Raw genomic sequence first — 25,438 nt, 5'->3', positions numbered from 1 at the left:
CAGGGGAGACCCCCTTGTTCATTACAGAGAGTGTCACTGAGAACTAACTGCTCTTATTTTCCAGATCATAGTCAGAAAGCTGTTCCCCTTCTTCTATTGAGATTCAAACAGTGGCAAGCAGAGGTCCAAAGTCATCAAGATGGATATCCCAGGACACCTATGCCCCTCTCACACTTCTGTCCACATGCATCCACCTTTACTGACACATCCTGGAGAGTCATAGAGCTATTTAAAGAGTATTGATCTGCAGGGCCCAACACATAGCTGATTTCACTGACTGGTGAGGGTTTTGATTTCCAGTTTTACCCCTTCCTCACCTAGCAGTGCTGTGACTAGGTCCCAGCTCCAGTGCATGCCCTCTTGTTAGTGTCCCTGTGGCCCTTGACCTGTTGTGGTACAGACTCAGGACCAACATGCTTGGTGTAAGAAGAACATGGGTCCATGAAGGAAGTGCTGAGAGATCTGGTTCTTATGAATTCCAGACATGTGTTAGAAGTTCCACAGAGGGACTGGTCTGCAGCCAGCCTCTTGGCACACCTATGAGAAGGAGCATAGTTTCCAGGCATCAAAACAAATAAAAACAGAAAATTGACTCAGCCTTGTTCTGCATCTGCTTGTTAAAGAACCTGCTGCCTCTCCTTGTGCCCAGCAGAGGGTGTACTGGGCTGTTCAGCATGGAAAGTTGGGGCTGCTCTTCCTTCTGGGTATGCCACAATTGCCCAGGTCCTGCAGGATTCTCCAAGGTGGAAGGAGGTAGGTAACTTCTATCACCTTTTCCAGGGGAGTCCTTACCCTCTCTGGAATAGAAATGGCTGAGTTCAGACCCCTGGGCTGCAGCTTACAAGCTGGTAACCCACAGCAAGTTGCTGTGTGCCTGTGAGAAGGCTGTATGTTACAACACACTTAAGTAATTCATAGCACCCATCTAAAGGGGTCATCATGAGTGCTGAGTGACCTAGTGTTTGGGTTTGGCACTAAACGCCCCATGCTTTACAAAACACTGTGGCTTGTTTTATTTTTGACAAGGTGTCTTGCAGCTAAGGCTGTCCTCACAATATAAGTTGACTTTGAGCTTCTTTTTTTTTTTACAACAAAATAAAATTCCGGTTTATTGTTGGACATTGTTTCACACATACATCAAACAGGTCAAAAAAAAACAAAACAATAAACAGCAACTTCATAGACAAAAAAAGGAAAAAATTCTTTTTATCTTTGGCCTTTTTAACCATCTCATACAAACCAACTACTTATAGTACAGCTAGGTACATACACAAAAAAAGTTACTGGAATGCTCCGAATAAGATTGGGGTTGTTGTTGTTGCTGTTTTTGTTTTTTTTACAAGTTTTTTCCTCCTTTGAGATTATAATGAACATGGTCACGTCACAAAGTCTGAAGTAGGACAGAAAATGCTCTGTAGGCTGGTTTGTCACCCGTTATCAGTAAAAATGGCTGACCCCAACAATATATACAAAACTATAAAATGTAAATAAAAATACAAGCAAAATTTCCTTTTAAAGTATTTTTAAGAAAAAAAGCAGCACCTGGGAAGCCCTGGTTATTTTTCCCTCTGGTGTTGCCAATTCATGTTGTGGTTTTGGTGGGGTGGAGAGTGCTTGTCATCTGTGGGTGGCACTGCCCGATATGGGCAGGCGGGGCCTGCTTCTCTACTCAAAGGTGACCACGTTTAACTTCTGAGATGGGAAAGGAAGTGGAGAGTGAACCTAAAAGCCATCTTTGCATTGTTGCCGGGTCGTGCTCCACGCTCACTGCAGCCACCTTCGCTGCCCACCGCCTCCTCCAAGGCAGACTCCGGCAGCTCTCTCCCCAGAGTCCTCGAACTCCACTCGTTCCTCACTCGCTGCATGGACTACCGGCGTGCCCCACCATGTCAGACGCAGAGTGGACACCAGCTCCGAGATTACCATCAAAGACTCGAAGGAGAAGAAGGAAGTTTGTGGAGGAGGCAGAGAATGGAAGAGATGCACCTGCCAATGGGAACGCTCAAAATGAGGAAAATGGGGAGCAGGAGGCTGACAATGAGGGAGAGGAAGAAGAGGAAGAAGGTGGGGAGGAAATGGAGAAGGAAAAAGGTGACGGTGAGGAAGAGGATGGAGATGAAGATGAGGAGGCGGAGGCTCCTACGGGCAAGCGGGTAGCTGAGGATGACGAGGATTATGATGTTGGCACCAAGAAGCAGAAGACTGGCGAGGATGACTAGACAGCGGAAGGAAAAGCTAACCTTTGCACCGTGACCTATTCGACCTTGAGCTTCTGATCCTCTTACATCTACCCAGAGTGCTGGGATCATAGGCATGCGTATACCTACCTACTTTTATGCAGTGGTTGGGATGGACGCCACACGGAAGTGGGTAAGCACTTGCAACTGAGCCACGTGGCCACCTCTTCTACTGCCTTATGACACAACTGCACACACCGCCTCCTCTTTAAGGGACCAGGTGCCCTGCTTATGCAGACATGTGGCAAGAGCCCTGCACTACCTCTATGTCATGCCTTTAAGGGTGACTGAAGTTCCGTCTGGATAGCTTGTCTCAGCAGTAGGAGAACACTGTTGTGAGTTTCCCTGGTGCTGCTTGTATTTTGATGTTAATTCTGCTTCCACAAGAGGGGCTGCCCCAGAAGAGGAGTAGATCACATACTCAGGTGATCACAATGAACCTCCTCATTCTGACTGGTCAGATAAAGGCTAGAGCTGAATTGAGCAGGAGAAGGACAAAGAGTACAGGAGGTCACAGAGAGATGGAGGAGGTGGAGGGACGATGGAGCAGAAGCACGTGGCCTGGTGAAGCTGCGAGTAGCAAGGGGTCTCATAGCTGGGGAATAAAGCAGTAGTGTGATAGATCTGCACGATATAGGAATATAAGTTATAAATATAATAACTGAGTTGTAGATTTTTATATGGGGCAAGAAATTACTGCAACAGAACACGTAAGGATCCAGAGTCTAGAAATTTCCATGTTGGTTTTGAGAAGGTTCCTATTTTCTCCCTGAGCTTCTGTTTCCTTAGGACAAATGAATTCCTGTATTGTTGTGTTTTGTTTCATTTTTCCTGCAAACTTCTCTTCAAGAAAGACAACAATGCCTAGAGCATCAGTGTTGCATTCTGCAGCTGGGTGACCTAGTCTACCTTGCCCTTCTGCCCTGGAGGCACATGAGTTCTTCCCAGGCCTCTAGTTTTTGAAGGGTTGGGTGGTGACAAGAAGACAGCCCTAGCCCAAACCCTAGTTGGATTAACTTTGGCTCTTGCCATTACAGACAAGGAATTAAGAGAGGAGTACCTCATGTTTCCACATGGTGGTGAGATTTTATTATGTCTTCTGAGTACAGAGGCATGGTTTTAGAACTCTGGTGGTCTATCCTCAGGGGAACCCAAAGGAAGGAGGTCAGAAAAGGATACAGTCCCTCTCCTTGAGAGGCCCCAGGGCCTCCTTAGTGTCCTGAAACCATCTCTTCCCACAGGTCTGGTCTCAGTGTCTCTGGAACTCAGGAACTCTGGAATCTCAGGTCACCAGGATTACAAAGCCAGTTCCTTTATCCCCAAGCCCAATTTGAGCTTGTCTTCAGTCTGCTCCCAGGAGACCATTTCTGTGTCCATCTTTGACTTCTGGGATGTGCCAGACCCATCTAGGGCACAAGAATACTGTCCACAGTCATCTTGGCTGTTTTTCCTGTGGGACCTGAGGATGATCTTGGCCCTTGAATCTGGATTGCCTGAAATCTGAGAACCTCAGACTGTGAGCCTCTAGATTTTAGTGGCTGCTTCTATTTCTCTAGGTATTACAGAACTATTTAATTTGTTTCCCTGATTTAACTTTGGAAAGTATCTATCTAGAAAATCATCCATACCCTTAAGATTTTCCAAATTGTTGGAGAAGATCCTTTTCCAGTAAGACCTGATGACTTTTAAGTTTCCTCAGGGCCTGTTCTTAGGTTTCCCTTTTCATTTCTGATTTTATTAGTGTGGATATTGTCTTTCTGATGTTTATTTAGTTTGGATAAGGGTTTGTTTATCTTGTTGATTTTCTAAAAGAACCAGCTCTTGGCTTGGCTGATTCATTGTCCCGTTGTCTTTGTTCCTAATTAATTGATTTCAGTCCCGAGTTTGATTATTTTCAGTGTCTAATTTTTGGTGTGTTAGCTTCTATTTCTAGAACTTTAAATATAGGTGTATATTTAAATTGTTATTATGAGAACTTTACATTTATTTTAACGAACACACTTAGGGCTACGATCCTTCCTCTTAGAACTGATGTTGTTGTGTCCCATAGAATTTGGTATGTTGGGCCTTCACTTTCATTTAATTTACAAAGGCTTTGATGTCTTTATTTCTTCTTTGACCTACTGGCCATGAAGTAGAGAGGAAGAAAAAGAAATAGTTGCTCTTGTCACTGCTTCTGATGTCACCAAAGTCATCTTCCTTGCCTGGTGACTCCAGCCCAATCCCCATAGACCATAGTGGGCAATCAGTGACTTTTTCCCTTAGAGATGAAGGCAAACAGAGGGCAGGGTGACTGGCATCCTTTAGAAAAAGTGTCCATGGAGAATAAACCATTTGATATTGTCAGGGTGACTGACATGTTTTAGAAAAAGTGTCCTTGGAGAATAAACCAGTGCATATTTGAGGAGGCTCCAACAAATTCTTGGCCTATCAAAGCCAAGGTCATGAGAAGTTGAGCTAGTAAGCTAATTTCCCAGATCAGGTCTTGTGCATGAATAGAAAGCTTGCTGAGAACCTCTATCACTGCTGCTGGATCTAGGCTTTCCCATTGGTCAGAGTGCACATGCCTGTGTTTGGATGCGTTGCTTGGCAACACTAGGAGAGATGTCAGTTGACAGGAATAACTGCCTGGACTCTTTCCTACTAAGCTTGCTTGTGGGTGCTTTGTCCTGGTGTTGCTGGCAGTGATGACAAGACTCACTTGCAGATCTATATCAGTGTGTTGGTTCTGAGGGTAGCCAAGAGCCAAGAGGGAGGGGAGGGGTCCTGGTGACTTGGGGTGACTCTGGGTGGGTGGGGAGCTCCACCATGAGCTCCTTGTGCTGCTGGAATCAAAGGCCATCTTCCCCTGGATCTTGTACCAGTCAGAGGGAGTCCTTTCCAGGCCCTGGAAGACTGTGTTGGGGTGGTACTAGCATCTCTTCCCTCAGAAAGATCAAAAGCTACAAAGCCTTCAGCAAGATCCATAAGGCTGCTGCCCAGGGTGATGTTGCCATGATAGAGTGCAGACTCATACTTAGGAAAAATGACACCAATGACCAAGACAGCAATGACAGGTATCTGGGGGTCAGGGGAAAGGGGCAGGCTGGGAGGCAGGTGGAGAAAGAAATGTGTCAGCTTCCCTAAGTGGCCCCAGTGTCTAGGAGTAGGAGGAACTGCCAATGTTCGCAGGGCTACTGACTAGTATGCTGACCTTTGTCGCTGAGATTTCATGGTAATCTCAGTGCTTGGCAGTTATTCCACTGCTCTGGGAAGTGGGGTGGGGAAAGGGCGGAAGGCCCTGCTGACCTAGAGCTATTCACCACAAAAAGCCACTGGTTCTTGAATTTATTAATGTTGTAGTATCCAGTCCTCCTCTTTTCTGTGACTGATGTACCTGTTTTTCTCCCAGGCACTATAGTAGGTTGACCTCATTTCATCCACATGTCATTCAGTTTATTATATACACAAAATAAATAGACACAATCATTTTAGTTGCAGTTTGCTGAAAATAAGATAGAGAATATGTTTATTTCAAATACAGGCTTTCTTTCCATTTATATAAGTTTTCCTTCCAGAGGTTTAATAACTGAAGTCATAATAATGAGCAGGAAAACCTAACTTTAGAAGTTAAAAGCTGTCCATTTAAGTTGATATTGACAGTTGTCTTTCTGCATATTGCTTTTATTATATTTAGGTATGTGCCTTGAATTCCTAATTGCTCCAATACTTTTAACATGAACGGGTGTTATATCTTGTCAAATGCTTTTTCAGCATCTAATGAGATGACCATTAATTTTTTTTCCTTGAGTTTGTTTATATGTTAGTGAATTTCATATATTGAACCAACCTTGTATCCCTGGGATGAAGGCTACTTGGTTATGCTGAATGATGGCTTTGATGTGTTCCTGGATTCAGTTTGCTAGTATTTTATTGAGTATTAGTCAATGATGATCGTAAGTCAAATTGATCTGAAGTTCTCTTTCTTTATTGGGTCCTTGTTTGGTTTATGTATCAGAGTAATTGTGGCTCCATAGAATTGATTAGGTAGTGTTTTTATTGTTTTAATTAAATGGAATACTTTGAGGAGTGTTGGCATTAGCTTTTCTTTGAAGATCTGATAGAATTCTGCCCAGAAGCCATCTGGTCCTAGGCCGTTTTTGTTTGCCAGTTTTTTAATGACATCGTCTATTTTCTTAGGAGATCTCAGCCTATTTAGTTAGTTTACATGCTCTTGATTTAACTTTAGTATGTTCTACCTGTTTAGAGAAATCATCAGTATCATTTAGATTTTCCAGTTTTGTTGAATGTAGGCTTTTGTAGTATGATCTGATGAGTTTTTATGGTATTTTTATTAGATATTTTCTTTATTTACATTTCAAAATTTATCCCCCTTCCTGGTTTCCCCTCTGAAAATATCCCATCACATTCCCCCTTCCCCATGCTCACCAACACACCCACTCCTGCTTTCCTGTCCTGGAATTTCCCTATTCTTGGGCATCTAGCCTTCTAAGGACCAAGGGCCTCTCCTCTCTTTGATGTCCAACAAGGTCATCCTCTGCTACATATTCAGCTAGAGCCATGGGTCGCTCCATGTGTACTCCTTGGTTAGTAGTTTAGTCCCTGGAAGGTCTGTGGAGGTAGTGGTTGGTTAATATTGCTGTACCTACTATGGGGCAGTAAGCTCCTTCAGCTCCTTCGGTCCTTTCTCCAGGTCCTCTATTGGGGAATTTTTACATAGTCCAATGGTTAGCTGAGAGCACCAACCTCTGTATTTGTCAGGTACTGGCAGAGACTTTCAGGACACAGCTATATCAAGCTCCTGTCAGCAAGCGCTTGGCATCCACAATAGTGTCTTGGTTTGGTGACTGTATGTGGGATGGATCCCAGGTGGAGCTGTCTCTGAATGGCCTTTCCTTCAGTCTCTGCTCCACAATTTGTCTCTCTGTCTCTCTTACAATGGGTATTTTTCCACTTTAAGAAGGACCAAATTATCCACACTTTGGTCTTCTTCTTCTTGGGACTGATTTGTTCTGTGAATTATACATTGGTTGCTCCAAGCTTCTGGTCTAATATCCACTTATGAGTGAGTGCACACCATGTGTGTTCTTTATGATTGGGTTACCACACTCAGGATGATATTTTCTATTTCCTTCCATTTGCCTAAGAATTTCATGAATTCATTGTTTTTAATCGCTGAATAGTACTCTTTTTTTTTTAAAAAAAATGTTCCAGATTTTCTGTATCCATTCTTCTGTTGAGGGGTATCTGGGTTCTTTACAGCTCCTGGCTATTTTTTCTTTTTTTTTTTTTTTTTCTCGAGACAGGGTTTCTCTGTATAGCCCTGGCTGTCCTGGAACTCACTCTGTAGACCAGGCTGGCCTCGAACTCAGAAATCCGCCTGCCTCTGCCTTCCAGAGTGCTGGGATTACAGGCGTGTGCCACCACCGCCTGGCTCAGCTCCTGGCTATTATGAATAAGGCTGCTATGAACATAGTGGGGCATGTGTCCTTATTACATGTAGGAGAATCTTCTGGGTAGATTCCCAGGAGTGGTATAGCTCGGTCCTTCCTAGGACTATGTCCAATTTTCAGAGGAATTGTCAAACTGATTTCCAAAGTGGTTGTACCAGCTTATAATTCCACCACCAGTGGAGGAGTGTTCCTCTTTCTTCACGTCCTCGCCATCACCTACTATCACCTGAGTTTTTGATCTTAGCCATTCTGACTGGTGTGATGTGGAATTTCAGTGTTGTTTTGACTTTCAATTCCCTGGTGGCTAAGGATGTCAAACATTTCTTTAGGTGTTTCTCAGACATTCAGTATTCTTCAGTTGAGAATTCTTTGTTTACCTCTGTACCCCTTTTTTATAGAGTTATTTGGTTCTCTGGAATCTAACTTCTTGAGTTCTTTGTATATATTGGATATTAGCCCTCTATCAGATGTAGGGTTGGTAAAGATCTTTACCCAATTTGTTCATTCCCATTTTGTCCTATTGACAGTGTCCTTTGCCTTACAGAAGCTTTGTAATTTTGTGAGGTCTCATTTGTCTATTCTTGATCTTAGAACATAAGTTATTGGTGTTCTGTTCAGGAAATTTTCTGCTGTGCCCATATGCTTGAGGCTTTTCTCCCCTTCCTCTTCTATTAAATTCAGTGTGTCTGGTTTTATGTGGAGGTCCCTGATGCACTTGGTCTTGACCTTTGTACAGAGATATAAGAATGAATCAATTTGCATTCTCCTACAAGTTGAACTAGCACCATTTTTTGAAAATGCTGCCTTTAGCCGGGCGATGGTGGTGCATGCCTTTAATCCCAGCACTTGGGAGGCAGAGGCATGCGGATTTCTGAGTTCGAGGCCAGCCTGGTCTACAGAGTGACTTCCAGGACAGCCAGGGCTATACAGAGAAACCCCATCTTGAAAAAACAAAAACAAACAAACAAAAAAAAAAACCAAAAACCAAAACAAAACGAAAATGCTGTCTTTTTTCCATTGCATGGTTTTAGCTCTTTTGTCAAAATCAACTTACCATAGGCGTTTGGGTTGGTTTCTGGGTGTTTAGTTCTAATTCTTTGGTGTACCTGCCTGTCATTGTACCAATATCATGCAGTTTTTATCACTAGTGATCTGTAGTATACCTTGAGGTCAGGGATGGCAAGTCTGACAGAGGTTCTTTTATTGTTGAGAATAGTTTTCGCTATTTTGGGAATCTTTTTTTATTCCAGATAAATTTGGAAATTGCTCTTTCCTACTTTATGATGAATTGAGTTTGAACTTTGAAGGGGATTGCAGTGAATCTGGAGATTGTTTTTGGTAAGATAGCCTTTTTTCGCTATATTAACCCTGCGAATCCATGAGCATGGGAGATCTTTCCATCTTCTGAGATCTTCAATTTCTTTTTTCAGAGACTTGAAGCTCTTGTCATATAGAACATATAGACTTGCTTGGTCAGAGTCACACCAAAGCTATTTTATATTATTTTTGACTATTGTGAAGAGTATTGATTTTGTAATTTCTTTCTCAGCCTCTTTATCCTTTGAGTATAGGAAGTCTATTGATTTGTTTGAGTTAATTTTATATCAATCCACTTTGCTGAAGTTGCTTATCAGGTTTAGGAGTTCTCTGGTGGAATTTTTGTGGTCATTTAAGTATACTATCATATCATCTGCAAATAGTAATAGCTTGATTTCTTCCTTTCCAATTTGTATCCCTTTAACCTCTTTTTGTTTTCTAATTGCTCTGGCTAGGACTTCGCATACTATATTGAATAGGTAAGAGAGTCTCTGGTGAAAAGTCTGCTGTAATTCTGATAGGCCTGCCTTTATATGCTACTTGACCATTTCCCTTACTGTTTTTAAAATTCTTTCTTTGTTTTGTGCATTTGGTGTTTTGATTATTATGTGACAGGAGAAATTTCTCTTCTGGTACAATCTATTTGGAGTTCTGTAGACTTCTTGTAAGTTCATGTGCATCTCTTTCTTTGGATTAGGAAAATTTTCTTTATGATTTTGTTGTAGACCTTTACTGGCCCTTTAAGCTGGAAATCTTTGTTCTCTCCTTCCTATACTTACAATCCTTAGCTTTGGTCTTCTCATTGTGTTCTGGATTTTCTGGATGTTTTGGGTTCATAACATTTTGCATTTTGCATTTTCTTTGACAGTTGTGTCAATGTTTTCTGTGGTATCTTCTGCACCTGAAATTCTCTTTTCTATCTCTTGTATTCTGTTGTTGATACTTGCATCTATAACTCTTTATTTCTTTCCTAGATTTTCTATCTCCAGAGTTGCTTCCCTCTATTTTTTATTAATTCCCTTTTCATTACTGATTTTATTAATTTGGATACTTTCTCTGTGCCCTCTGGTTAGTCTGGCTAAGGGTTTATCTATCTTGTTGTTTTTCTCCAAGTTACAGTTCCAGGTTTTGTTAATTCTTTGTATAGTTCTTTTTGTTTCTACTTGGTTGATTTCAGCCTTGAGTTTATTTATTGTTGTCTATTCCTCTTTGGTGTGTTTGCTTCTTTTTGTTCTAGAGCCTTCAGATGTGCTATTAAGCTGCTAGTATATGCTCCTTCCAGTTTCCTTTTGGAGACATTCAGAGCTGTGAGTTCTGCTCTTAGAATGGCTTTCACTGTCTCCCATAAGTTTGGGTAGGTTGTACCTTTATTTTCGCTGAGTTTGTGAAAGGCTTCCATTTCTTCTTTGACCAAATGTATCGTTGAGTAGAATGCTGTTCAGTTTCCATGTTTATGTGGGCTTTCCACTGTTTTTGTTGCTATAGAAGACCAGCCTTAGTCTATGGTGATCTGATGGGAGGCATGTTATTATTTTAATCTTCTTGTATCTGTTGAGGCCTGGATTGTGAGAAGGTGCCATAAGGTGCTGAGAAGAAGTTAGATTATTTTGATTTAGGATGAAATATTTTGTAGATATCTGTTAAATCCATTTGGTCCATAACTTCTATGAGATTCTCTGTGTCTCTGTTTATTTTGTGTTTCCATAATTTGTATATTGAGGAGAGTGGAGTGTTGAAGTTCCCCACAATTATTGTGTGAGGTACAATGTATGCTTTCAGCTTTAGTAAAGTTTCTTTTATGAATGTGGGTGCCCTTGCATTTGGAGGATACATGTTCAGAATTAAGAGTTCTTCTTGGTAGATTTTTTTTCCCTTGATGTGTATGAAGTGTCCTTCCTTATGTTTTTTGATGACTTTTGGCTGAAATTATTTGACTTTCAACCAAAAATGAGGATGCTTCATTCCTGCCTGGGAAGCAGAAGAAAGCACTCATGTGGGGCAAAGAGACGGAGGCATGTAGGTGGGAGAGGGGTCAAGTGAAACAGAAACATGATCAGGTGTTAGAGGTTGGGGGAAACAAGACAGAAGCCCTGAGGGCCAGGAGAAAGAATGGAAACAGTTAATATGGGGAGGTAGGAGTGAGAAGTACCCCATAAATTTACCAGAGACCTGGGGGACAGGAGCCCAGCATGGCTACTTTGTGAGAGGCACAACAAGCAGCTGAAAGAATCAGATGCAGATACTTATACCCAACCAATGAACAGGAGCTGAGGACCTCTGTGGTGGAATTAGAATAAAGCTGGAAGAAGCTGTAGAGGAGTGCTTCTCCATAGGAAGACCAGCAGTCTAACCTGGTCTCATCTAACCTGGACCCCCGAGATCTCTCAGGCTCTGAGCCATCAACCATTCACCAACCGATATGAGGCCCATGACACATATTTACTTTTCATTGTGCTGGGTAAATGCTTAATGATTTTGTAAGTACATACATGAATACCAGCAGTTTGAAAATACAAAGGTTATATTCTTTGACAACTTTATTCTCTCTTAGGGAGAAAGTACAATATACAGTATTGTATATATTATTCATTGGCCACTGTCAAACACATTTCTGGTACATTTTGGATTTTATCCTTAAGATCAATAACTCATCATGAAACTTTTAAGATTGAGAGGTTATTTGGTTTAAATTTATAGGTTATAGTTCATTATAATGGGAAAATTAGAGACAGGATCTGGTCATAACCACATCCACAGTCAAGAAAGGAATGAATCAAAAGCAACCAATGATTTCTTTTTCTTTTTTATTTGTTTTTTAAATTTATGTTCATTTCAAATGTTATCCCCCTTCTCAGTTTTCCCTCCACAAATCCCTCATCCCACTCCCTCCCCCTTCTCTGTGAGGGTGCTCCCTCACCCACCCACCCACTCCTGCCTCATAGTTCTGCCATTCCGCTACACTTGGGAATCTAATCTCTACATTTCTTTGAATTGGCTGCTCCAAGTCACTGATAATTACATGAAGAACTGTGGGTTTTGACCTAGTTTTGGAAAAATTCTTAACAAGTCTTCATTTTCACAGAAGTATTCTGCACTATGCCTGTGTGTACGACCAACCCAATGTGGTTGCCCTCCTAATAGAGTGGAATTGTGGCATTGATCTCCGTGACAGTGACAACATCGCATCACTAATTAAGGTAGAAAGCAGCCAACAGTTTCAATGTGACACAGATTGTAGTGGCATTCTGGGAATAAACATGATCTCAACTAAATGCAAATAATTAGTGAAACCTATGAAATTTTTGTTTTTCTCATCTTTCCAATGCATTTCTTGATGCAATACCCACAGGCTTCACAGTACAAGTGTGAAGAATGTGTGGCTATGTTATTAGAACATGGTGCTGATCCAAATGCAATGGACATCAGTGGGAACACAGCACTGCACTATGCTTTTTGGCATAACAGCACCTCAATGACAGTCAAACTGCTGGCGAGCCATGCTGACATCAGTATAAGAAATGAGGCACAGAATTCACATATTTGTTTTACAGATTATTTGCTACATACTTTAAAATATTACTTACATTGGGATCCTGATACAGGTTTGACATAAGATTATCTCCAATGCTAAATGTAATAAATGGATTTTATAAGGCTTCTCTAGATGAGTCAGATTTGATGGGAACTCTTTCCCAAGCTTTCCTTCCCCAAAACACTGCATGCTCTCTCTCCTTTACTCTTCTGAGGACCATTCTAAAGAGAATTACTACCTCCATCCATGGCAATTCTGAAGGTCGTTGCAATTTCCTTATGTGTACTCTCTTACCTGTAGCCTTTTGGGATTTCATGGCAGACATTTTGTTTCAAATGGTAATAAGACCTAAATTATGAATTAAATGACATAGGTATCAAATGTACTGTGATGGCTTATGAAGAATGGATCTGTGTGAGAGCACTTGTGTGAGACTGTCAAGGATGTGGCTTACCGAATCTCAGAAGGCGTGAGCACTACCGTGTCTCACATGTGATATACTATTGTGAAATATCAAGTTTTCAGAGTTAAAAATTGTTATTGTTTTATAGGATGGGTTCACACCATGTACACTGTCTCTAATAAAAATCAATGACAACCTGGCAAAACTTTTAGAAGACCAGAAAGAAAAGATAAATGAACTTGATGAATTAGACAGGTAAAATTTTAATTCTTTTATTTTTATGTCTTTGTGGGATTCTATAGTGTGTACAATCCCTGAAGCCCTGTTGCTGGAGTTTCTAATGTCATTAAATAGGTATAAAACCACCACATAATACAGATATTGTAATTGTTTGCCTAGATTTGGCAGTTCTAGCACGGTACTAACTTATTCACCAGCTGTGAGAATCCGTGCTTCTTGAGGTTTCTCCTGGCCAGGAGCTCCTGGTTCATGGTGTTATTTTCTCAACTTCCTTGATCCTCTCTTCACCCTACACCTTCCTCTTCTCCTACTACCTAACTTGCCCCGCAGTATTGATTCTCCCTTCCTACATTTCCCCTTCACTGCCCAATCACTCACTGGCTGAGCTTTTTAAAGTTTAGATTTTAAGTCTATATTGTAATATTTCATTAAAAATGAAGATCTTTTTTTCATATCAATTGGCCATTTTAATTCCTTTGATGAGGCTGCTTTTTGAAATTTATAATGATTTTTTTAATTTTATTCGATATATTTTTTATTTACATTTTAAATGATTTCCCCTATTCTGGTTCCCCACTCCCTGAAAGTCACATAAGCCCCCTTCCCTCCCTCTGTTCTCCCACCCATCCCTTCCTACTTCCCTGTTCTGGTTTTGTCCTATACTGCTACACTGGGTCTTTCCAGAACTAGGGGCCACTCCTCCGTTCTTCTTGTACCTCAATTGAAGTGTGGATTATGTTTTGCATATTCCAGTTTTCCAAGCTAATATCCACTTATTAGTGAGTGCACACCATGATTGATCTTTTGAGACTGGGTTATCTCACTTAGTTTGATGTTCTCCAGCTCCAATCATTTGCCTAAGAATTTCATGAATTCATTGTTTCTAATGACTGAATAGTACTCCATTGTGTATATATACCACATTTTTTGCATCCATTCTTCTGTTGAGGGATACCTGTGTTCTTTCCAGCTTCTGGCTATTATAAATAGGGCTGCTATGAACATAGTGGAACATATATCCTTATTACCTGCCGGGGAATCCTCTGGGTATATGCACAGGAGTGGTATAGCGGGATCTTTTGGAAGTGACATGCCCAGTTTTCTGAGGGACTGCCAGACTGATTTCCAGAGTGGTTGTACCAATTTGCAACCCCACCAGCAGTGAAGGAGTGTTCCTCTTTCTCCACATCCTTGCCAACATCTTCTGTCTCCTGAGTTTTTAATCTTAGCCATTCTGACTAGTGTAAGGTGAAATCTCAGGGTTGTTTTGATTTGCATTTCCCTGATGACTAGTGAAGATGAGCATTTTTTAAGATGTTTCTCCGCCATCCGAAGTTCTTCAGGTGAGAATTCTTTGTTTAGCTCTGTACCCCATTTTTAATAGGGTTATTTGGTTTTCTGGGGTCTAACTTCTTGAGTTCTTTGTATATATTGGATATTAGCCCTCTATCTGATGTAGGGTTGTTAAAATGGCCATTTTGCCAAAAGCAATATACAGATTCAACACAATACCCATCAAAATCCCAACTCAATTCTTCATAGAGTTAGAAAGAGTAATTCTCAAATTCACCTGGAATAACAAAAAACCTAGGATAGCTAAAACTATTCTCAACAACAAAGTAAATTCTGGAGGAATCAGTATCCCTGACCTCAAGCAATATTACCGAGCAATAGTGTTAATAACTGCATGGTATTGGTACAGTGACAGGCAGGCGGATCAGTGGAACAGGATTGAAGATCCAGTAATGAACCCACACACCTATTGCCACTTGATCCTGGACAAAGGGGCTGAAAACATCCAATGGAAAAAAGATAGCCTTTTCAACAAATGGTGCTGGTTCAACTGGAGGTCAGGATGCAGAAGAATGCGAATTGATCCATCCTTGTCTCCTCGTACTAAGCTCAACTCCAAATGGATCAAGGACCTCCATATAAAGCCAGACACTCTGAAGCTAATAGAAAAGAAACTGGGGAAGACCCTTGAGGACATCGGTACAGGGGGAAAGTTCCTGAACAGAACACCAATAGCTTATGCTCTAAGATCAAGCATTGACAAATGGGACCTCATAAAATTACAAAGTTTCTATAAAGCAAAGGACACCATCAAAAGGACAAATCAGCAACCAACAAAAATGAAGATCTTAAACATTTAATTTTAAAAATCTGTCTTTCATATTAATTTATTTAAAAGTGCTATATTAAATGAAAGTACATTTTGAAAATAATTTCTTCTCTTCAGTGACTGGTTTCTTCAAATATTTCCTTATCTTTGCTAGTGAATGCCTAACATTCTCAATACTCATAAGCTTGGCAAATGGGGATTGCCTTAAGATTTGATCAGCCTCAGTAATAGGACATCCACAGACAAGGCTACATAGAACAATCAAATCTACACATACGTGCACACACACACACAGACACACACACATGCGTGGTGCTACCTAATCAAGCACATTCACACACATGTAAACATACCCATGCATGCACACACACACAGAGACACAAACGCACACATATTCTATTGGTCATTGAGTCTATCTTTATTTCAGTAATATGTGCCTTTATAGATTGTATAGGTTTTGCATTTAAATATGAAAACCATTGGAGAAACATAGGTTAAACAAAAAACAGGACTCTGGTTCTCCTCCAAGTATTTCTACTTCATTCAAGACACATAGGAAGTTTTAATGTTTGCTATTTTATGTGGACTGGAACTGGTAGGACATATATATATATATATATATATATATATATATATATATATATATATATATATATATATATATAAAAGCTGAATGAAGTTTGTAAATTTCATGCTTTGATATCCCCTAGTACTACCCCCAGAAAAATAACTTACACATTTATTCTTAAATTTCCTACATTTTATCTTGCAGTTTGTTTCAAATGTTTCCTGGAACTCACTGTACCATTTTTGGAACAAGTGAAGGCATGAGTTCTTTTTTATATGCTTTCTTGATTTGAAATGATGATGGCTAATTCTGTGTTGCAAACCTTAGTTTTGCACCAATGACAGGGATGGATTTCAGACCATTTTCAGTTCAGGTATCAAAATTATGTGAGTCAATAACTAGACCCCAGCGCAGCCTACAGGATGGAGCCTATTTGGAACTGTTTTATTCTTCCCTTCTGCCCGGGACAGACCAGGGTTCCAGGCACCCTCCTGTTTCTGTCTCCCTAGTGCTGGGTTCCTAGTGCACACAAGGTTACCACATGTGGCTATGTTTTGTCCCCCACAACTTCTGACAAATCAAACTCAGGCCATCATACTTGCAACTTCAGAACTTCAAAACTGAACTGTTGTGCCAGTCCATGTCTTTTTAGATTTAGAAAATAAAAGTGCTTTCTACAAGATTCCTCAACATTGAAGATGTTGCGGCAGGAGAAACTGGGAATTTTGGCTGTGAGATACTTTCTCACGTAAAACTAGTTGAAAATCTCACATTATTAGGTATAGTTTTTATTAAAGTGGGATAATAATTTATTGTCATCTATTTTGTTTAAACCTACTTGAAGATGAAAAGTCATTTTCATAGCGTAGTATGGAATAAATTATGGTTCCAGAATTTCTGAGTATGAATTCAAAACTCTGTCACATATTCACATGGTCTTTCTGTGTTACATACAATTATAGAATCTGACATATGTTGGAATTAAAATAAATTTACAGCAAGTCCAATGCTTAGAACAATGCACGATAATTATATAGTAAGGCCTAAGAACAACTAACCCTTCCATTCATACAGGTAGTTGACACATATAAAGAGTACAGTAGAGTTAATAAGGCAGGTTTTACTAAATATGAGAATATCTAGTAAACATTTTGCTGAGAATAACTTTGGAAATGTTGGCAATTGATAATTACCTCTATCAAACAAAGCATAGAATATTATGTTTTCCCCTTATCTTAACTATTATAATACTTGATCAAAATTTATTATTTTAAAATTATTAATATTATCATCATTATTACTTTAAAATGTATGCAAATACGTATACTTGTAGTTTAGTATGCTGACATGACTGCAGGTGGCTGAAGAAGGCACAGGTATATGTCTCTGCATCTGAAGTTAGAATTGGTTGTGAGCCACACAGCATGGATTCTGGCTACTGAACGCAACTCCTGTGCAGAAGCAATACCTGCTGTTAATTGGAGCTGTGTCTCCAGTTGTAATTTCCATCTTTTTATGATTATAGTAGAAGCATAATTTGTATATCAGTGTTTCTCTTCTTGTCTACAGCTTATTTCCTTTATAGAAAATTACTTAATTTTTGAACCTGGTAAGTTTTATGCATAGGGGAAATAAACATTTTTTGTGTTTTATTTTACAAATTTAACATTCATCTGAAAGTATTTCATTTTTTGTAGGTCTTCAAAGAAAACCTCCAATGAAAAGGGAGAGGTATGCAAAAATTAATTTAAAATCATATATATTAAGATACAGGATAAAGGTCAAAGTAATACATAATTAAGTGACTTAGAAATATAATATAAAATAATATAAAAATTAAGATTCTTTTTGTTACATTCAAATATTTCTTTCCAAAACAGTTTTAAAACTCACCAATAGTAAAGGTGTGGTTCCTGTCAAACTCAGGTCTTTCAGAAACATTTTGCTTGTTTCTTATATAAAACATGGGTATTTGTCTCTTCTTTATAGTGTATGGGGTACCCAATGTGCCGATATCTGAAATTGCTATTATACATTTTATAGGTCAAAGAACAAGGAAATCATATGTTTGGCCTTAATGAAGAAACATCATCATCTGAGGGAAACTCAGAGGACAGTAAGGTGTTCAGTTGTGACACTGTTTTGCATCTTATTGAACAGCACATCAGGCAGACAAAAGGTAGGGGGTTTTCCATGCAGCTCCTGTATGTGCTATTGATGAAGGTGAATTGACCATGACATAGGCATGCTTGATATCAAAGAACAGAAAACTAGTCTAAACAGCTGCCAGCAAGCCTTCAGAGCTTCAGTGAGCAAGCTTGACCCCATGGCCTTGGGATTGTTACATTAGACTCATGCGTTTCAACAAAATGGAACAGGCCAGTCAGCCAATACATTAAATTGGTGGGGTGTGCCTTTTCATTACTTCTTTTTAGTTTGTTTGATTTTTTTTTTTTGAACCAGGGAGTGTGCTTGTCTTCTTTTCTTTTCTTTTCTTTTTTCTTTTCTTTTCTTTTCTTTTCTTTTCTTTTCTTTTCTTTTCTTTTCTTTCTTTCTTTCCTTTATTATTTGTACTTTATTTAATTTTATTAGATATTTTCTATATTTACATTTCAAATGTTACTCCCTTTCCAGGTTTCCCCTCTGAAACCCCCTATTCCATCCTCCTCCCTTTGTGCATTAACTCACCACTCCCACTTCCTGTCCTGGCATTCCCCTACACTGGAGCAATGAGTCTTCACAGGTCAGAGGGCCTCTCCTCTGATTTTCTCTCTTTTTTATTGAATATCTTCTTCATTTACATTGCCTATAGTAAAACATTTCCCAATTTCCCCCTCCCCAAGGACCCCCAACTCTCCTCCCTCCCCCTGCCTCCACATATATGCCCCTCCAACTGGCACACTCCTACCCCCACCCATCAGTTTCCCTTTGTTGGGGCCTCTGTTGAGCCTTTACCTGATCAGGGACCATTCCTCCCACTGATGTCCAACAAGGCCTTAGGCTGCCACATTTTTGGTTGGAACCATGTGTACCCCTTTGTTTGATGGTTCAGTCCCTGGGAGTTTTGGGGCATCTGGGTGGCCAAAATCATTGTTCTTCCCATGGGGCTGTAAACCCCTTCAGCTCCTCTGGACCACCCTGTACCTCCTCCATTGGGGACCCCATGCCCAGTCCAATAGTTGGCTGCTAGCATCTGCCTCTGTATTTGTAAGACTCTGTCAGGGCCTCAGGAGACAACCATAGCATGCTCCTTTTGGTATACACTTCTTGTTGTCCATAGTAGTGTCAGGGTTTGTTGACTGTTTATGGGATGAATCCCCAGGTAGGGCAGTCTCTGGGTGGCCTTTACTTCAGTCTCTGCTCCACACATTGTCTCCCTTATTGTTCCTGTGAGTATTTTGCTCTCTTTCTTAGAGGAACCAAAGCACCCTCACTATAAGTCACTATAAGATCCATTTCTGGATCTTCAATACTATTCCACTGATCTTCCTGCCTGTCTGTATACCAATACCAAACAGTTTTTATCACTATCACTCTGTAGTAGAGCTTGAGGTCAGGGATGGTGATTCCCCCAGCGTATCTTTTGTTGTAAAGAATAGTTTTTGCTATCCTGGGTTTTTTTTTTATTATTATTCCAGATGAATTTGAGAATTGCTCTTTCTAGCTCTATGAAGAATTGATTTGAATTTTGATGGGGATTGCACTGAATCTGTAGATTGCTTTCGGCAAGATGGGCATTTTTACAATATTGATCCTGCCAATCCATGAACATGGGAGATCTTTCCATCTTCTGAGACTTTCTTTTTTTTTATTGATTATCTTATTTACTTTTCATTTTTTATTATATATTTTTATTTTCTATATTCTTTGTTTACATTCCAAATGATTTCCCCTTTCCCAGATCCCCCCTCCCCATATGTCCCATAAACCTTCTTCTCTCCACCCCTTCTCCAATCACCTCTCTCCTTTTTCTCTGTCCTGATACTCCCCTCCAATGCTAGATCAATCCTTTCCAGGATCAGGACCCTCTCCTTACTTCTTCATGGGAGTCATTTGTTATGCTAATTATGCCTTGGGAATTCAGAGCTTCTGGGCTAATTAATATCCACTTATCAGAGATTACATTCCATGTGTATTCTTTGTGATTGGGTTACCTCACTTAGGATGATATTTTCCAGAACCAACCATTTGCCTCAAAATTTCGTGAATTCATTGTTTTTAATTGCTGAGTAGTATTCCATTGTGTAAATATACCAGATTTTCTATATCCATTCCTCCATTGAGGGACATCTGGGTTCTTTCCAGCTTCTGGCTATTATAAATAAGGCTGCTATGAACATAATGGAGCATGTGTCTTTATTGCATGCCAGGGAAACCTTCGGATATATGCCCAGGAGAGGTATAGCAGGGTCCTCCGGAAGTGTCATGTGCAGTTTTCTGAGGAACCGCCAGACTGATTTCCAAAGTAGTTGTACCATCTTACACCACCAGCAGTGGAGGAGTGTTCCTCTTTCTCCACATCCTCACCAATACCTGCTGTCTCCTGAGTTTTTAACCTTAGCCATTCTGACTGGTATGAGGGGAAATCTCAGGGTTGTTTTGATTTGCATTTCCCTGTTGACTAATGATGTTGAGCACTTCTTAAGGTGTCTCTTGGCCTTCTTTGATTTCTTTCTTCAGAGACTTGTCATAAGATCTTTCACTTGCTTCATTAGGGTCACACCTAGGTGTGAAATACTATCTGGGACTATTGTGAAGGGTGCCATTTCCCTAATTTCTTTCTCATCTTGTTTATCCTTTGAGTAGAGGAAGGCTACTGATTTGCTTGAGTTAATTTTATATCCAGCCACTTAACAAAAAGTTTTTATCAGCTTTAGGAGTTCTCTGGTAGAAGACTTGGGGTCACTTAAGTATACTGTCATATCATCTGCAGACAGTGAGATCTTGACTTCTTCCTTTCGAGTTTGTATACTTTTGACCTCCTTTTGCTGCCTGATTGCTCTGGCTAGGACTGCAAGTTCTATATTGAATAGATTGGGAGAGTGTGGGCAGCCTTGTCTGGTCCCAGATTTTAGTGGGATTGCTTCAAGTTTCTCTCCATTTAACTTGATTTTGGCTACATCAAGTTAGTCTGTCTGTATACCAATACCAAACAGTTTTTCTCACTATCGCTCTGTAGTAGAGCTTTAGATCAGGGATGGTGATTCCCCCAGAATATCTTTTCTTGTGGAGAAACGTTATATTGCTTTCACTATATTTAGGTATGGGCCTTGGATTCTCAATCTCTCCAAGACTTTTTTCATGAAGGGATGCTGGATTTTGTTAAAAGCCTTTTCAGCATCTAATGAAATGACCATGTGGATTTTTTTCCTTTAGTTTGTTCATGTAGTGGATTACATTGACAGATTTCCATATATTGAACCATCCCTGCATCCCTGGCATGAAGCCTAGCTGATCATGGTGAATTATAGTTTTGATGCATTTTTGGATTTGGTTGGCCAGGATTTTGTTCTGTATTTTTGCATCAATGTTCATGAGGGAGATTGGTCTGAAGTTCTCCTTCCTTGTTTGGTCTTTGTTTGGTTTAGGTATAAGCATTATTGTGGTTTCATAGAATGAGCTGGGTAGTGTTCTTCGAATTTCTATTTCATGGAAAAGTTTAAAGAGTATCGGTATTAACTCTAATTGAAGATCTGATAGAATTCCCTGCTAAACCCCTCTGGTCCTGGGCTTTTTTTTTGATGGGAGACTATTAATTACTGCTTATATTTCCTCTAGACTTATAGGACTATTTAGATGGTTTATCTGATCCTGTTTTAGCATTGGCACCTGGTGTGTATCTAGAAAGTTGTCCATTTCATCCAGATTTTCAAATCTTGTTGAGTGTAAACTCTTGTAGTAGGATCTGATGATTCTTTGAATTTCCATAGTTTCTGTTGTTATCTCTCCCTTTTCATTTCTGATTTTAATAATTTGGATACTATTTCTGTACCCTCTGGTTAGGCTAGCTAAGGGTTTATCAATCATGTTGATTTTTTCAAATAACCAGCTCCTTGTTTTGTTGATTCTTTGTATAGTTCTTTTTGTTTCTGTTTGGTTGATTTTGGCCCTAAATTTGATTATTTCCTGTCATCTACTACTCTTGGGGGTATTTGTTTCCTTTTGTTCTATAGCTTTCAACTGCACTGTCCACCTGTTAGTGTAAGCTCTCTCCATTCTCTCTTTGGAGGCACTCAGAGCTATGAGTTTTCCTCTTAGCACTGCATTCATTGTGTCCCATAAATTTTGGTGTGATATGTCTTCATTTCCATTAAATTCTAAAACGTCTTTAATTTCTTTCTTTATTTCCTCCTTGACCAAGCTGTTGTTGAGAAGAGCATTGTTCAAGGTCCATGTGTATGTGTATTTTCCATTGCTTTTGTTTGAGCTTTTGTCGAGCTTAAGGCTGTGATGATCTGAGAAGATAAATGGAATAATTCCAACATTTCAGTTATCTCCTAAGGCCTGTTTTGTGACCAATTATATGGTCAGTTTTGGAGAAGGTACCATGAGGCACTGAGAAGAAGGTATATTCTTTTGCTTTGGGGTGGAATGTTCTATAAGTATCTGTTAGATCCATTTGGTTTATAACTTCATAACTGTATCTCTGTTTAGCTTCTGATTCCATGATTTGTCCATTTTTGAGAGTGGGGTATTGAAGTCTCCCACTGTTATTGTGTGGGGTGCAATGTGTGCTTTGAGCTTTATTAGTTTCTTTTATGAATGAGGGTGCCCTTGCAATCAGAGCATAGATGTTCAGAATTGAGAATTCATCTTGGTAGACTTTCCTTTGACCAGTATGAAGTGTCTCTCTTTACCTTTTTGACAAATTTTGGTTGAAAGTCAATTTTATCCGATATAAGAATGGCCACTTCAGCTTGTTTCTTGGGACCATTTGCTTGGAAAATTGTTTTCTAACCTTTGACTCTCAATTACTGTCTTTGTCACTGAGGTAGGTTTCTTGTATGCAGCAAAACATTGGGTCCTGCTTACATATCCAGTTGTTAGTCTGTCTTTTTATAGGGGAATTGAAAGCATTGATATTAAGAGATTTTAAGGAAAAGTGATTGTTCCTTACTGTTATCTTTATAGTTAAAGACGAAATTCTGGTTGCATAGCTATCTTCTATTGGGTTTGTTGAAAGATTATCTTATTGATTTTTCTATGGTGTGGTTTCCTGCCTTGTGTTCGTATTTTACACCCATTATCCTTTGCAGAGCTGGGTTTGTTGAAAGATATTGTGTAAATTTGCTTTTGTCATGGAATGTCTTGTTTTCTCCGTCTGTGGTAATTGAAAGTTTTGCTGGGTATAGTAGTCTGGGCTGACATTTATGTTCTTTTAGAGTCTGTATGGCATCTGCCCAGGCTCTTCTGGCTTTCATAGTCTCTGCTGAGAAGTCTGGTATAATTATGATAGGTTTGCCTTTATATGTTACTTGACATTTTTCTCTGACTGCTTTTAATATTCTTTCTTTGTTTAGTGCATTTGGTGTTTTGATTATTATGTGACAGGAGGAATTTCTGCTCTGGTCCAATCTGTTTGGTGTTTGACTTCTTGTATCTTCATGGACATCTCTTTCTTTAGGTTAGGGAAGTTTTCAACTATAATTTTGTTGAAGATATTTACTGGGCCTTTACGATGTAAATCCTTGCTTTCTTCTATAGCTATAATCCTTAGTTCTGGTCTTCTCATTGTGTCCTGGATTTCCTAGATGTTTTGTGTTACAAGCTTTTTGCATTTTGCTTTTTCTTTGAATGTTGAGTCAGTGTTTTCTATGGAGTCTTCAGCATCCAAGATTCTTTCTTCTATCTCTTGTATTCTGTTGTTTATGCTTGCATGTGTGACTACTGAATTCTTTCCAAGGTTTTCTATCTTCAGAGATGTCTCACTCTGCCATTTCTTTATTGATTCTACTTCCATTTTAAGATCCTGGATAGCTTTGTTCTGTTCCTTCACTTGTTTGTTTGGTTGGTTAGTTTCTCCTGAAATTCTTTAAGGAATTTTTGTGTTTCCTCTTTAAGGGCTTCTACCTGTTGACGCATGTTTTCCTGTATTTCTTTTAGGGATTTTTGTGATTCCTCTTTAAGGGCTTCTGCATGTTGACCCATGTTCTCCCATAATTCCCTATGGGATTTTTGTATTGCCTCTTTAAGGGCTTCTACCTGTTGACCCGTGTTCTCCCATATTTCTTTAATCAACTTTTTGTGTTTCCTCTTTATGGGCTTCTGCCTTTTGATCTATATTCTCTTGTATTTATTTAAGGGATTTTTGTGCTTCTACTGGTTGACCCATGTTCTCCTATATTTCTTTAAGGGAGGTATTTATGTCCTTCTCGAAGTCCTCCATTAGCAATATGAGATGTGATTTTAAATCTAGCTCTTGCTTTTCTGATGTGATGGAGTATGCAGGATTTGCTGTTGTGGTAGAACTGGGTTTTAATGGTGCCATGCTGCTTTTGTTTCTGTTGGTAATGATCTTGCATTTGCCTTTGGCCATCTCATTATCTCTGGTGTTAGCTGGTCTTGCTGTCTCTATCTTCTCTGTCCTACAAGCCTGTGTTTCTGTACTCCTGGGATTCCCTTTCTCTTCAATGCCCTGCATACAGCTGGTTCTCCAGGATGTATCAGGTGATGCAGTCTCTCCTGTGGCAGACTTGGCAAGGGTCAAATGCCCTATAGGCTGCTATTTCTCAAATGTTCTTCTGCTGCCAGATCTTGAATGGTCTGCTGATGCTGGTTCTCAAATGCCCCACTTCTGCCAGTTCAAATGCCCTACTGCTGTCTTTTCTCGATGACCTGTTCCTGCCAGTTCTCAAATGCCCTGCTCTTGCCCATTCTCTAGAGAGTATCTGGAAGTAGGCTCCTCCCCATGTTAAAAGGGGTGCAGGTCTACCACACCTGATGGAATGGGTTGGGGGGAGGATGAAGGGGCATAAGGGAATGGTATAAGGGAAGGAAGGGGAGTGGTGTTCTGCGGGTTGTTGGGTAGTGTGTCCCAGAGCAGTTCTGGGCCTCTGGGGGTGTGGGGTGATACTTACCTGATAACCTACTCCTGCCAGTTCTCTAGCAAGTATCAGAAAGTGGGATCTTTCCCCTGTCAGACGTGGCATAGGTCTACCACATCAGATGGAACTGGGTAGTGGCAGTGGAGTGGACCTCTCCTCTCATTGATGTCTGACCAGTCTATCCTCTGCTACCCATGTGGCTGGAGCCATGGGTCCTTCCTTGTATACTCTGGTTGGTGGTTAAGTCCCTAGGATATCTGAGAGTACTGGTTGGTTCATATTATTGTCCCTTCTGTGGGGCTGTAAACCCCTTCAGCTCCTTAGGTCCTTTCTCTAGCTCCTGCATTGGGGACCCTGTGCTCAGTTCAATTGTTGGCTGAGAGCATCCCCCTCTGTACTTGTCAGGCACTGGAAGGACCTCTCAGTAGACAGCTATATCAGGATCCTGTCAGCTAATACTTGCTGGCATCCACAATAGTGTCTGGTTTTGGTAAATGTATATGGGATGGATCCCCAGGTGGG

The 25,438-nt window shown here is 40.1% G+C and overlaps 2 protein-coding genes across 2 annotated transcripts in view; both read left to right on the top strand.

The window, feature by feature from the left end:
• LOC127664873 (ankyrin repeat domain-containing protein 26-like) overlaps positions 1–25,438 on the top strand; it is a 143,584-nt gene that overhangs the window by 78,105 nt on the left and 40,041 nt on the right. The gene's annotated exons all lie outside the window — the stretch shown is intronic.
• LOC127664872 (ankyrin repeat domain-containing protein 26-like) overlaps positions 1–25,438 on the top strand; it is a 102,630-nt gene that overhangs the window by 40,759 nt on the left and 36,433 nt on the right. Inside the window, exons 2-5 of the mRNA XM_052157111.1 lie at positions 12,090–12,204; positions 13,091–13,197; positions 17,570–17,603; positions 17,916–18,051. Coding sequence (XP_052013071.1) covers positions 12,090–12,204; positions 13,091–13,197; positions 17,570–17,603; positions 17,916–18,051 — 392 coding nt within the window. The remainder of the gene's footprint in view (positions 1–12,089; positions 12,205–13,090; positions 13,198–17,569; positions 17,604–17,915; positions 18,052–25,438) is intronic.

Source organism: Apodemus sylvaticus, chromosome 14, assembly GCF_947179515.1.
Source record: "Apodemus sylvaticus chromosome 14, mApoSyl1.1, whole genome shotgun sequence".
NCBI classification, from domain to species: domain Eukaryota; kingdom Metazoa; phylum Chordata; class Mammalia; order Rodentia; family Muridae; genus Apodemus; species Apodemus sylvaticus.
The sequence above is the reverse complement of the archived record's forward strand: the minus strand, read 5'-3'. Positions and strand labels throughout refer to the sequence as shown.